The sequence below is a fragment of the Fulmarus glacialis genome, unplaced genomic scaffold (genome assembly GCF_000690835.1).
Source record: "Fulmarus glacialis isolate BGI_N327 unplaced genomic scaffold, ASM69083v1 scaffold5534, whole genome shotgun sequence".
Classification (NCBI taxonomy): domain Eukaryota; kingdom Metazoa; phylum Chordata; class Aves; order Procellariiformes; family Procellariidae; genus Fulmarus; species Fulmarus glacialis.
The window spans coordinates 24382-39390 of record NW_009206021.1 but is presented as its reverse complement, the minus strand read 5'-3'; the positions used below and the strand labels follow the sequence as shown (position 1 = coordinate 39390).

General features: G+C 36.8%; 1 protein-coding gene across 1 annotated transcript in view; it reads left to right on the top strand.

Moving 5' to 3' along the window:
* Positions 1-5973: 5973 nt before the first annotated feature.
* LOC104075170 (arylsulfatase B-like) overlaps positions 5974-15009 on the top strand; it is a 32415-nt gene continuing 23379 nt past the window's right edge. The window contains exons 1-3 of the mRNA XM_009575591.1: positions 5974-5980; positions 7701-7944; positions 14439-14509. Of these exons, the coding sequence (XP_009573886.1) occupies positions 5974-5980; positions 7701-7944; positions 14439-14509 (322 nt within the window). The remainder of the gene's footprint in view (positions 5981-7700; positions 7945-14438; positions 14510-15009) is intronic.

Below are 15009 nucleotides of genomic sequence, written 5' to 3'. Positions count from 1 at the left end.
CTGATTCCTAATTGTATACTTCCTTTAAATGTTGGTTGGTTATTTCTTGCTCTGTGGATATATGAGTTATATACATATAGATCTGTTAAACTTTGGGTGGCTATCTTTAAAAATGAACGTAGGTATCCAAGAGAAGTTACGTATTTAAATTTATTAACCTCATTATCATAAAATATTTTGCATGTTGATTTTTTTTGTGATATCAAGCAGTTTTAGTCTTTTGTTACTTATTGCTAAAATTTTTTGTGCTGAATTTGCTGTGAGACATACAAGGCAAAACAGTCCAGAAATACTTGTGCTATTGGATTGCTGTGCTGAGGTTTTTTTAATTTTCTGTTAAGACTGTTATTTTTCTTATAGGAAATAATTAATTACTGCTGTATTTTCCAGAGTTATTGTTGTAAATATTTTCTATATTCTTGGATCACTGTTGTTCTACAAATGCTAAAAACAATTGTTAAACTTACCGTGATAATTAGAATTACTAGGACGCATACTTAGGATTACAGTTCTGCTGTTGTAACTGAGGTTGTATAATATGTATCACGAACTTAAATGAGAATGGAAGGTTTAGAATGAATAGAAGTTAAGGACAGTTTATGTAAACCCTGCATATTTTTATGAGATATTCTTACTGTCTAAACCAATTTGCACGCTAAACGTAGTCAGCAAGGGTCATCTTTCTTTTTCTTTTTTTTTTTTTTTTTTGTAAGGAGACTTACGAGTAGCTCCTTATTTGGACTAGGAAAATTCAAAGACTGAAAAGAAATACTGGAATTAAAACTGTTTAATAACAACACCAACTACAGTCCTGGGTGAATCTGTGGAGAAATTCCAGGAAGCCCTCTCCAAGGAGCTTGTCTAGAACAATTTGCCAGGCACGTCAACGGGACTGCGGGGTGTAGCTCAGCTGTGGTCATAAGAAGAATGCAGCAACCTGACTGGTCACAAGGGAGACGAAAAAAGGATGCTCTGTTTAAAAAAAAAGTTACTTTGCTATAGTATAATTGAAACAAGATCTAGTCTATTAGAAGAAAATAAGTAGCTATACAACAAGCTTTTGAATAATATACAAAAAATGCAAAATGATTTTCTCTATTATTTATGATTTTTAATTTGCCCACTTAAGTCCTACGTAAGAGCTAATGAAAAAGCGGTGAGGAAATCTGTAAAGTGAGGTCCAGTTTCTGGCCTATTTGCAGAGAAAATAGCACCTCCATTCTAGAGCATTAATGTGAGGCTACATCATGAGCAGGACTTGCTAAGATAGTGTGTGCAGGCAGTAGAAGTCGCAGAAAGGAAGTTTCTGGCTTGGGCCACTTGTCCAAATGGTGAAGAAAGTTAGTGTGTTGGTCCTACTGTACTTAAGTGTTCTTTGGAAACGCTTCTTATAGTGTTTTTCCCACCGTCCAAAAAATGAAACACAAAGGTCTCTTTATAGCTTTTAAAATAAGTTTTTCATTCCACTACATAGGCAGTAATGATTTTTGTGTGTACAACTGGGGGAGATTAAGCTTAGTTTCTTAGAAAACTGGCTTTGTACAGTATTGCAGGACTTGTTTCCATTTAATTTCTTCTCCCAACAATAACTTTCGAGCCCGTTGACCAGTTTAAACTGAATTTGTTAGAGGCGTGAGCTCTGACGCGTGAAGTTTTGACAAATCTATTAATGCTATTAATACTACCCCTGAGTTCAGTAACCACTGTGGACTTGTCTTAGCAAGGGATGCGCACGGGCGATACATATTTATGATCCTGGGAAGGACATTTATCAGGGTTCATTCCTAAGTCAACACTTCTGCCTTTTTTGGCTTTCTATTTTCTAATGAGGTATAAATCCCAAATGAAGCTTTTCCCATAGTTGTGAGTATCTATTGCCAATGTGGGTTATCTTCGTAGTATGAAGCAAGCTGTTACTTCAGTTCTGGGGTAATTCAGTAAAAAAGTTGAGTCCATCTGAAGACTTGAATCCATACATGCTTCATTAGTTATTGCTCTCAGAATTGTTTTATTGCTGTTTTTTGTTGTCCAATTGCTCTTCAAAGAGGTTTTAGTCATTAAACTGTTTACTAGTTACATACTGCGTATATACACTGCCCTAGTCAAAATGTTTGGCAGCTGGCTACTCTTCAGAGAAGTGTCTGGGAGAAGCAGAAGGGCCTCTCTGTTTAGTTTTGTTTACTGGTTCATTTAAGAACTCCTGCAAAACATCTTTGACAGTTTACAAATTACAGATTTAACAAATTAAACTCTTTCTTGTGTATATGGCAATGAATATTAATTACAAAAGCAGATGTTGGTGAGAAGAAAACATTGGTCTTTTTTTTAAAGGTATATTCAAGATGCACAAGCTTTACCTTGCTTTCATTTTGCTTATGTTGAAAGATTTTTATTAAACTAAATTCCTCTTCATTACCTTTAACAAAAAACCCACAGCAGCTTGAAAGACAGTCACCTGCTATTGTACAAAGATTTTTAGAAAACAGATTATATTCTCTGATTTTCTGTGTGGGAAGTGTGTCCTATTTTCATCCAAAACCTTTTGGGAGGGAGGTACTATGGATTTTTGTTGTTTCAAATGACTCCATTAAAGTATCTTAATGTGAACTGCATTTATGGACCTTAAGATGGGTGAGAAAGTGATTAGATGTAAGTAGGTGTATGAGAGTGAAAGAATGTAGCAATAGTCCTATAAGAAATGATTTTTTTCTTGAAGGCATATTTGGGTAATTCCTAGAGTTAGAAGAAAAATATTTGATTTTTTTGCAGATATTTTAATCAAAACAGAAGACAGAAGTTCTCACTTCAAAATTTTATTTTTGCTATAGCAATGCATGGTATTTACTGAGGATCGGCTTTGCCAGTACTTTAAAAGTGTTCAGGGGGTTAGGGTTCTGTGCATGACGATTTTGAAGACAAAAGTTATTTCATCTGGAGAGCTTTATATCAATCTATTTTATCAGGATGCGTGTCCCACAGGTACATTCATATGGAGAAACTAACATAAAATGTGGTGGTGTTTTGGGTTTGCAAGCACTGCCTTGGTTTTGGAGGGGTGGTGGTTAGGCCTACTAATTTTGTTAGTATCAGTTCCAATGGAATTATTCAGTGTAGCAATTCTTTTTTTTTAAGATACGTTCAGATCCTATCAGATTTCTACTCCTTGGATACTAAAGGACAACACAAAATTAAAAGAGAATTATGCTACTCACATAAGTCGTGTAAATTGGCAGAGAATGATAATATTAGAGATGAGCCTGGCTTTTGTACCTAGGGACTATTTTGACCAATTCCTGACCCTCAGAAATATTTATTGCCCTTAAGAAGCTGTTCTGTCTGTGACTATGTGGTTTCCTGAGATACAACCTTTGCAGGCTCCCTCCCCAATGCTTACAACTGTCAGTGTGCTTCCTTTGCTCCTTAGGATTTTCGCTTTCTCTTCCATAGCAGGTATGACACCTCTTCCCAAATCAGTGCAGCATATCATTGGTGTTTATGATACAATTACTGCATTATACAGATTTCTCCATAGTCAAAAAGGCTGATGTTAATTCAAGGGTGCACAACTTTGATTGAAACTACCTTTTAAGGTAGCCAGGGTGCTTCTGTTTGTCTCCTTTATTCTGTCATTTTGCCATTTACCCTGCATATGTCTTCTGTGCATTTTTTTGTTGTTGGTGGTAATGCCTGCTACAAACTCTGTTTTAGTCCATTCTTGTATCAGCAGGATGAGTCTCTCCTCAATGTTCTCTTTCATTGTCACAAATTTCAGCTTGTAAAAGAAAATTTCATCAGAATGGAAAAAAAGTATCCCGGTACTGCCCTCCTTAAAATAACACAGAATGATGGGAGTGGTAAAAATACTGTGAGAAGATAAAGGTAGCTAAACGCCTATCAAAGGAAGCCAAACCAAGCAAACTACAAAGCTCTTTAAAAATGTATGATGCTTCCATTTAAGAAAACAAACAAAACTGAATAAATTAGCTAGATAATGCTTGTGCTGAGTACCGTAATTTCTAACTATAGCCTTATTCTCTTCCCTTTCATCCTTTCTTTAGGGACAAGAGCTGGTTTGTTTTATGGTTTTTCTAATGCATATAATATGTTGTGGGTACTACTGAAGTTTGAATTATATAGATGTAATTACAAAAATTATTCTTACAGATAGGAAAAACAGGCTCACTACATTTTCCAGACTATTTCACTATTATTTTTAATGAAAATCATATTTGATGTTTGTCTCCAGGAAAGAGATAATTGAAGTATCATGCTTAGGGGAGGCTTGTATTTTCAGCTGAAGTAGCAAGGCTGAAGCTTTAATAATAAGAAATGTTATAAATCAGGGCCTCTAGTTGTAGATACCTTGATTCCAAAAGCTTTGCTCTGGAGACTGTCTGCTGAGAATAGGTATTAGGATGAGTCATGGAGAGAAACAGTTGCGAAAATGGATGATAAATCATTCAGGAAATACTGTTTTGAAGTGGATTTAGAACTGGATATGAAGCCAGTGCAGAACATGAAGCAAGAATGATCCTATTTGTCTCTTACCTAAGTGCATATTAAGTGTGTGTTTTAAACTACTGGGAGTTTCCATATAGACTTTGGATTTTGTTCCATATTCAAGATACTTTGCTAAAATAGCATGAGGAGTTAGTAAGGAATAGTTTTTTTGGGAGAACATGAGAATGGCTGTATTTCCACCGACGAATGATCCATCTAGCCAAGCATCCCCTCGCTACAGCAATGTCTGGTAGCATGTGTCTAAGAAAGAGTATTGGGACTCATTGTTTGTGCCTTTCACCAAAAATTTTGTGAAAACTTTCAAATCTTCAGCAGTTTGTGGATGAAGAAATTCCTGACACAGAGATGATGTCTTTTTGTTTAAGATACGTTCTTAAGAACTCTCTTAAGAGCTATCAATTATTTTTTCATCTTTAACTTCTCCAGTGGCTTTCTGAACCCATACAAACTTTTAGCATCAATGTATACATCTACTGCTGTATCTTATGGGAAAGGTATCTGAAAACACACTCAGCAGGTACCCATTTTGTCTCCTGCTGTCTAGACATACCCTCGTAGGTAAGGCCGACTAGAACTCCAGTTACAGTCCTATAGTGGTTGTTCATGCGTTCCTTTCTGCCACATCTATACCTCTTGCAATCAGTGGGTTCTCGTTTATTCCCTTCCCCCACCTTTATTATTTAGTGGTTAGCTTAATACTTCATCAGTACAGACTCCATTATTATCTTTCATTATTATGTAACTTGCTCTTTAACAAATTGTTGATATTTGAAGTCCTAGATAATATTTCAGACCGTACGGAAGTAGTTATAGATGGTACCACTTGTGTATAAACTGCCACTGACACATCAGCTCTGTTCTGCCTACCTAGAAAGGAAACAAACTTCAGTAATCAAACCAGAAACCATCTTTTTCCCTTCTTCAACACTTTCTTGATAACTCAGTCAAGAAATGAAGCGGAAAGGGTCACTTGAATGTGAGTTCCGAGGGAGAAGGAAACAGTAATGTTCTAGCAATGTGAAAATGAGAAGTCAAAATGAGTGGGATGAAGCTTGTTTCGTATGTCGTGTTTTTTCATTTATGTATCAGATAAGCTATCAAAACAAGAATTTTTTTTTTTTCCTTTTTTTAACTTAGTGTACTATGTCTGAATGCTGATATCACACACGAGTTTTTACAGGATATATGTTAGATAGACTCCTTGTCTCAGGGAATTTATTGTATAATGAAACTGGCACAACGTGAATGTCTTCAATTCAGCTACAGAAGATAAAGAAAAAATAAGTGTAATAAAGATTTGACTGTAACGGTCAAATCCTAAGGTGCAAGGAAGTGCACACTTTTCTCTCTCTATTCTTCAAAAAGACAGTCTACTTCTATAATTTCCTTGCTACTTTGTTGCTGATATTAAGGACTAAAAAAAAAAAACGCTTGTGCTAGTATTAAACGGATATGGACAGTAAGTAGCTTGTGATACAAAGAAGATATTTAACATACTTAAGATTTGATCCCACTGTATGTCCAAACTATGCTCTAATATGGTGTAGATAAGATACCTTTTATTCTGAGGCCAATGAAGGTTAAAAGCTGCTGAAAGCTCTGTCCCATGAGTATCCCTGACAGGAATTCCTGTTTACACTAAGAGTAGAAGGAATTGTTGAAACTGATTTTTTGTTGTTGTTGTTGTTGTAACCGGCAACTGCTTAAATTCTCAGATCTTAGTGCTCAACATTGTTGTGTGAGAAATATTGGTAGCTGTATTTAGTTGCCTGCATTTCATATCGAAAACAATAAAGCTCTTAATTTATTTATTTTTAACCCCAGAGTGCTGGACACACAAACAGACCTACTAGAAGCTAGTTGGGCCACAGAATACTTTACACTTTTCAAATCATGCTGGTTTTTCCAAGTATTTCATTTAGCTTAGGCTTCTACCTTTTAAAGTCTTCACAGAGACATGCACTAGTTTATTCCTTAGTAGAACAAAAACGGTTTTCTGTGTGCAGTAAAAAGATGTTCACAGTGGGGGTTTACATCCCTAATTAATTAAACAGAAGAGAGATCATTTTGTTGTGTTATGGTTGCAGTAAAGTTCTTCTGTAAGGAAGACATGTAGTTCTTGTTTTTTCCCTCAAATTCCTGTTTTTTAATCAGAAAATACAATATAAACATGTCAAATTACACTGAATGTCAGTTTAACAACTACTGTTTGAAATAATTTTAACCTCATTAAAATACAGAAAAAATATGCTTAAAAGAATTGCCATCAATGACTCTTCTGAGATCATTACAATAGGTTTGAACAAGAAAAACTGTACAGGAGTACTAAAAGTACTTCAAAGAATCATTAATTCTGTTAACTTCAGGAATCTGGATTTTATTCAAAGTGTGAAAGCTTGGTCAGAGAGAGTTGAAAAAGAGTTACATGAGCTGTCTCTAATTCATGTTGATATTTCTGAGTTACTGTAGTCACAGGTCAACTTTTTCTGTAACCATCTTATATGTTGTTCTCACCAAGCGCAAAAAATTCAGTGTATTTCCGAATCGCTTCAACTATTTTAACTAGTTTCAACTCATTTTGTTAGGGCTTTCTTCTTCTGCCTTAGAAATTGTCTGTTTTGTGTGACATTACAAATCAATGTGGCTGCCTAAAAATCTAGGAAAAAAATGGTTCTAAACTAGGAATACAGGTATTGTCCTGACAATGGAATAACAGTTTTCCATTCTAAGTATAATTTACCGCTTTGGAAAACAGTGTATTCTGAGTACTAATGATGACATTGATAGCAACTCTTCTTGTGGTCTGTAAAGTATTTGGAACTAAATTTTTAAAGTCTTTGATTCTGGAAGCCTTGGATGCCTAGTGATATTTAGAATCAACGTCAGAGGTTGCTCTTAACAAAGTCTTTCTAAATCATTGGTTTGTAGTATGGTATCATTTCTGCTTAGCAATAACTTTTCATTGTAGTAATTTTAAGACTCTGGCAAGGATTAACTTATGTTTGTGACATGCTCTGAACATGCGACATATTGTATGAACACTTAACAGCACTCCGCAAGTACTTGCATGACATGCCTATATTGTGAAAATATTTTTTCAAATGGATGAATAAATGTTGTGGGGAGGATTGTTCTGTTTCTTTCTTACCAATAATTCCTTTTAATTACTTGTTTTCCAGATAATGGAGGACAGACTTTGGCAGGTGGGAATAACTGGCCGCTGAGAGGAAGAAAATGGACCCTCTGGGAAGGAGGAGTGAGAGGAGTAGGCTTTGTTGCAAGTCCTTTACTGAAACAAAAGGGTGTAGAAAGTCATGAACTCATCCATATCTCTGACTGGCTGCCAACGCTGGTGCACCTTGCTGGAGGACATACCAACGGCACTAAGCCTTTGGATGGCTTTGATGTTTGGAAAGCTATCAGGTAACTTGCATGTCAAATCACTGAGTCAGCATTCTGGTATGAGAAGAATTTAATCAGTCTAGAGAACAGAGCTGGAACTGGGCGGGGGAGTATTGCGTGATCCTTTCCCTAAACAAAGGGAAGGTATAAGTGCAGTTAACTTTGCTACCCATGAGAGAATTATCCAGGTTGCAAATTAATCCTGGTCACAGATACAAAACCTCCATACAGCTTTAACTTCGTATGTTGAATTTATCGGTGTTGACACAGCAGTGCACAAACATGAAATACTTTTTCAAGAACATTCTGTGATCCAGAAGTACGTTAACTGATTTTGCACAGCACAGAGTACAAGTTAGTAAATTTTGTGGACCCAGCCCTGCTCTTTACAGAGCCCAGCTGGGTGTTTCTGCAGGATGCATCTGGAATTGAACATGTGGGAAATCTATGCAGGCATTAAACTCACTGAGCATGGATTCCACTTTGATGGTTTGTTAGCTTAGTACAGGACTTGTCAGGTGAGCTCAAAGTGTAACCATTTGAACAGGTCCGTATCATGCTGTCCGGTGTCTCAGAAAGCCTGTGAGGTTGAGTACAAAAATACACCTGACTTGGTTCCTAAGAGGTCATGGTGTTGTGCCTGGTTTAAGGAAGCTGGAGCACTCAGGAGTGCAGTGCAGACATGCTTAGATGGCTGGAAAAAAGAGGCAGCTTAGCTCCAGTTGAGTTGGCACTGAGACCAAGCTAATGACTTTTACTGGGCTGTCTCTGACTCTGTGCACCTCTCATGCTGTCTGGATTAACTGGGATATGCCAAACCCCATTAGTTCAGATAATGGAGAGTCTCCGTGCATTAAAAGAAAAATGAGTTAAATCCCATATATTTTTCCTCTGGAAAAGAGCAATAAAAATGGTATCACAAATGCTGGACACTGGGGGCTCTGGGAACATCTGAATATGTGCTTATTACTGCTGCTTTGGGCTCAGCAGAGTAAGTAGAACAGAATGTAAAAGAATAAATTAAATAGGCATTAACCAGTAAAGGTGATTTTTTTAACTGGAACAAGCAAAAGAAACGCTGGCATTGCCCTTTTGTGATATCTTCAATCAAAACTTAGTCAGTCCTTCATCATTCAAAGTTTTTCTTTTATTCTGATATTCTTTTATTCTACTAAAATGGATTACAAAGTCCTTAAGACCTGAGTTTCTGCAGAATTTTAAACTTCTGTGACCAACCCTTAGTTTTGTAAAAATTGCATGGTGACATTGGTTTAAATTCCTTTGTTTTTCCCTCTTCTGTGCTGCATGTAATGTATTCATTGTTGGGGCTAAATCCTATTGTCTGTGTTCTTAGAAGTTATATTTATTTTAGTTGGTCTTTGAATATAGTTTTAATTCGCATAAGAATCATTTAGGATGGAAAGTTTAATACTGCTAAAGCAGAATAAAGGACTAGCTATTCTATTTCCTACATGCCGTTCATCTGAGAATTAGTGTTTTGTTTCTTTTGATAATCTTTGTTCTGTTTTTATACCAGTCAGACAATATTATATTATGTGTATTATAACCTTTTGTCCCCTTCTCAGAGACAGCTTGCAGGAAAAATGTAGCTATTTTTTGCAATTTTCTACATAGTGCATTGCAATAAACACTGATTTTTGTGTGTCCTAGACTGTGAATTACAGGAGTTAGCTTCTAAACAAGCATGAGTAGCAAGTGTTTGGGTTAGGGATTGAGATGAGAAATTGAGAGTTAGAGCAGGCAGACTTGAACCCATCTACCTGTCCCTGGTTAGCCCTATATAGACCTTGAAGTAAAAAAAACCAAAAAACCAAAAGAAAACCAAAAAAACAAACACAAACCCAAAATAACAAAAAAACCCCATATCTTGAGTTCAGAATTGTTCTGTTTGTACCTTTGTAGGGTTACCTGTTTTGAAACTGCTAAGCTTGATTTCTTTCTTAGCGCTGCCTCTGTTTCTGAGGAGCTGTGGGGTAGTTTTTTGTACTAGCTGGAGTTTGCAGAGAGCTCATGGCCTCGTGCCCAGGTGTACTGTATGGCTCTCTTCCAAGTGGAAGAAGATAAGGATGTGTATAATTGAGGCCAGGGACCATTAACTGCCAGGAAGGAATGGAGACTCCTGTTCAGCCAGAGACAGTAAAATGTTTTACATGCCAATGTTACTGTGGGAAAACTTAGCATCAGCAAGATCCTGGGGTACTCCTAAACCACAGACTTTTCTTCCAGCTACTAGCAGAATTCCTGCCTAATTAAGGTTCAATTTCAACCAGGTATTCTTTGTCACGGACTGATCTTCTCAGATCAGTTACTTCAGTGGGAAAATTATATGTGGGGAAGGATAGGTACCGCTGTGCATCCCCTGCATGCTCCTGGCACTTGAATCTTACCTCTTCATGGAGGAACTGAATGCAATGTTTACTGGTGCTGCTAGGGAATAGGTGACCTCCAATATTTTCGGTAGTGCCAATCGGAGGGCCTGTATCCAGAGCGGGGGAAAAAAGTCAGTTTTTGTGAACTGTTAGGGCTGCTCTTTGGCTGACCTTGCAGCCGAAATGTCAAATTTCACATGATTTTCCCATGTAATCAGGAGAAATGAGTGTATTAAATTTAATGATCATAACTCAAAAGGTCACTTGAATATTGGACAGCAAACAATGAAGGCACAGTGCCCTTTTGGTGACGTGTGATGGAAAGTTCAAATATGTTGCTCATAATAAGTGAAATTAAATTTTGCTATGATCCTACCTCATTTGAAAAAAGTAAATCAATAGCCAATCACTGTGTTACATCTGTATTTTTTTCAGCCCAGTATAATACAAGTAGCTGCATATGGTTCTTGTGGGTTTGGTTTGGGTTTTTTTTTTGCTGGACTTCAATCCTGAGTCTACGGGTCCATATGTGTGTAACCAGAGGGAAAAAGGTTATAAATTTGGAACTTTGATTTAGATATTCAAAAGAACCTATGAGACAATGCAGGTACTCTCAGAAGTCATAAAAATATTGGATCCATTCCAGTATCTGTCTGATCTCTGTCTAAAAATGATCGGTTTTCAAAGGATGTGTTCTTAATATGATATTTATATAATAAATAGAAATTTTTTTTAAAATAACTACATATAAATATATAAATTTTTAATATAGATCATGGTATAAATAATTAGATATAAATTTTGAAATCCTAAATATAAATTCTGAAATCCTAGACCAAATGAACTTTTTGTAATGACTTTAAGATGATTTGTGGTCCAAATTAGGAATTGCATTAACATGACACTGACTAATATTAAGTTCTTGTAGGAAATAGAAGTGCTGAAAACTACATGTCTACACATGGTTCGTTTCATGCCTCCTATAGTTAATTTTGACTTGAAGAACCAGAAGAAAGTTAATGGTTAGGAGGTCCAGGGACGGCAGCTATGAAGTCCTTCTAACATCTTTTGTGTTTTTCTTACGTTGGTGACTATGCACACATTCTGGTTGTCTTTTTGTACCCTTTTGGTGCTGCTTCTCTGTCCTGTCCCACCTCTGTGAGTCACCAGGTGCCATCACTCTTTTGTCTCCCCACGTCCCTGTCCTGTGAAACTGGCCTAGAAGTGTGGGGGTCTTGCTGACCTGCTAATCTTGGTGTCGTTAGCACAGGCCGTTATGAGAGCCCTTTCTCTGCTGTGTGTTCGTGCTGTTGTCTCCGCACGCAGATCTTCGCAGTCTTTCTCTGTTCATACCAGTCTTGGCCTTTCTGCAACAGTTTTCTACAGTAAAATATAGTAGGCCACCAAAAAAAACTTTCTCATCCAAAATTTTGTAGCAGTGTATCTTTAGACCAGTAGTTCCTAAACTTTATTTTCCTCCAAGTACCTTTGGAATTAGATTTAACTTTCCCTTTAATGTCCCTAATGTCTTTTCGAAAATAACTTAGGAGAGGGTCACTGTACCAACCCATTTTTGGATATCCATCAGACCATTCCAATCTCAGGTATAAACCTTCTACATAAATCATAGTAGATTGCACTTTTCTAATACCTTAGATTACCATGGATAACACTACAATATAGCTGGAACCTCTAAAACCATGTACATATTAGTAATTATATCTAAAAATACAGGATAATATCACTAATATATTTTACAAAAATAGTAACTGACAATACCAAGAAAAATCAATGGAAAACAACACTAAAATGCAACTAGTCAAGGAATCTAAACCATACTGCATGTTTCCAAGCAAGTATCTCAAAAGGCACTTGCATTTCTAAGAAACATCTGTTCTCCAGATGCTTGCTACTCTATTGAAGTAGAGACACTTCAATTTTACTTATGTAGAAATTTGCCCTGATTGATACATTGTTTTGATATATTTTGGTTTTCAGTACTGAATATCTAGTACGTCTGTGGTCAGAAAAAAGATTTCATTTTGCATTAGCAGGAAAATGGAAAACCAAATGGTAGAGCACATGAAGCAGAATGATAGGCACTGAGAGATTTCACTTTATCACTGAGTGGATAAAATGCAGTCAAAATACTAATATTTGTTCAAAGCTTGTTAGCAAGCATAGGTTTTCAAGATTTACTCATACATTTTGCAGGGCAAGTTTCAGTTTTATATTTTCGTAATGTTGGAAATATCAGAATTGACTAGATGAAGGAAGTGAAGCAAGATCAACTTGAATTCTTGTGTACCAAATTGTTACATTCATTTTAGGAGTTAAACGCCTGTTTGAAAAAAAAAAATTCATTGTTTGGTATAACTTCATGCTGAAGAAAGAGCAATGTAAAGCTGAGAGTAATATTTACTTCCAGCATATCTGAAATATAATTATTTTAGGAAAGCATGTACAGATATGACACAGAAGAAATACAATATATGGCAAGGTTTTAAAGGCTTAGATTTTGCTGAGTGACACTGAGGATGTTTTTGTGCAAGATAAACATATTTACCCTGAAAAACCTTGGATTCCTTCCCAAGGACACCTTCTGCCTGCTTAACAACAACAACAACAAAAGTGAAAGATCGCATGTAGAGTTTGTTCACATTCACTAAGGAGTAATAGATCTTTCTGTATGTTTTAAAAAATCTGCAAAGCAGAAGATAGAGCGATGTTCTCAGCATAAACTAGCTGATTCTTATGCCAACTCTGAAGTTAGTCCATATGTTTTCATAAAGATGTTTTTACATAGAGGACTTTTTTGGAAAACAATACCTTTTAACTGCTTAATTAAATAGTCAGTCAGACATGGTAGAATAATAACCAGACAAAAGAAAAAGTTCCTTACTTTTAGGGAGAGAAGCAATATATTAGAATATTGGAGTCTAAAAATAAATACTCTAGAATTAGAGCATTGTAAGATATGGTTACATTAGAAGCTACTAAAATACAAAGGCAGGATTCTGTAGAGAATCTTACTGCTTTCTTATTCCAGCTCTGTTGGCTAGACTACATTCCTAACGCAAAATATCCTTGGCAGAACACCTGCAAAGGTGAATGTGTTGTTGAGGCTGTGTCTTTTGAGGGGACTAAGGTCAGCATGGAGCTCTATAAATGGGAAGGGGGACAGAGTTTAGGCACAGGGAAAGGGAACTCTGCTACAAGTGTAAATTCTCTACTTCTTGTCCCCAGGACAGTTGCTTCTGTCTTCCTGATGTCCATTCCTGGCAGCCAGCCGCTTTCTTCAACATACAAAGCCGTCTTCTTTTCTCTGGCTATTGTTTTGTGAATAGTATATGCTGGTTATAAACCTCCATTTTGTGTGCAACAGAATTACCAGAATAACACCCAAACTGTAAGGAGCTTACAGTGAAGCTCCTTAACAAAAAGAAAACAATTTAAGTTATTTGGAAGTTTCTAAAAAGATGTGTTTAGGTTCACTGTCAAATAATACAATATCGTTGTGTGGTGATGTAGCCAAGGTTCTTTCTAATTATGTCTTCCTACTCATGTTGGCCTTTATAAAGAGTAAATTTCTTTTACTCCGTTTTTTAGGACTGGGATTTACTTAACTCAGAAAATTTATGGTAAGTTCGGAGGCTCATTCCACACTATTCCTATATAGTCAATGGCTAGAAAAAGAGGGATGATTTTTTTTTTTTCCACAGGAAGGTTCAGAGTATCTAAATAATCCTTGCGACCTCAATTACAAATCGAAGGTAGGTTTTTTGAGGGGTAGCCAATGCCTCTACTGTTTTTTGAGGCACCCAGCCAAAACACTTTCAGCACTCGTTCAGGTATGCAGAGAGCATAGCAAGTGCCGTGCCAGCTTACGCTGCAAAATCTGATTTTTAAAGTTGATTATTGTAAAACCCTGCTTTGGTAGGGCCAATTCTGTACTCTGTAAACTTGTGAATAATCCCAGTGAACACCAGTGAAGTCAGGGAAGGCTGATAGTGGCAAAAGCTGTTGCTACTAGGCTGGAAAAGAGCATTCAGATTAAAATAAAACATGCAGAATCCTAATGAGCTGTGGAAGGAAATTAACATTTCCTTTTGAAATCTCTCCTAGTGAAGGAAGACCTTCCCCCAGAGTGGAACTGCTGCATAACATAGACCCCATGTTTGTGGATGACTTCCCATGTGAGTATGCTATTGATAGTTCGAGAGTTATTAAACATACAGTTTATCTTCTGAACACTCCTTGTTTTCCTTAAGTGAAGTATTTCCTGCTACATGAAACAAAATAGAGTAGGATGTGTTCTGCTTTTAAGTAAATAGCTTTAAAATACAGAGACATCATCCCCCGAGTGCTGTAAGTACTTACTGGGTCATGCCAACGCGCGCTTCCTATTTCAGAGAGCTCTGAAGCACTGCTGAGTAATGAATAAAATCCTTTGGGACGTGCAAATGTTGAGGAACAGCCATGTGCCTGAGGTGCACAGGGAGGCACACTGCCAAAAAACCCTACCAAACTCTGTCTTCAGTGCTCCAGGTTGGCAGGTGGCTCCCAATGAACTGCTCGCCCTAGCACATCTTGATATGTCTGTATAATATGACCTTGCAAATGGAAAACTTGAGTTTGTGAGAAGCTGAGAAGTTCCAAGCCTTGTGATTGCTTTTGTTCCACAATCACATGGGTT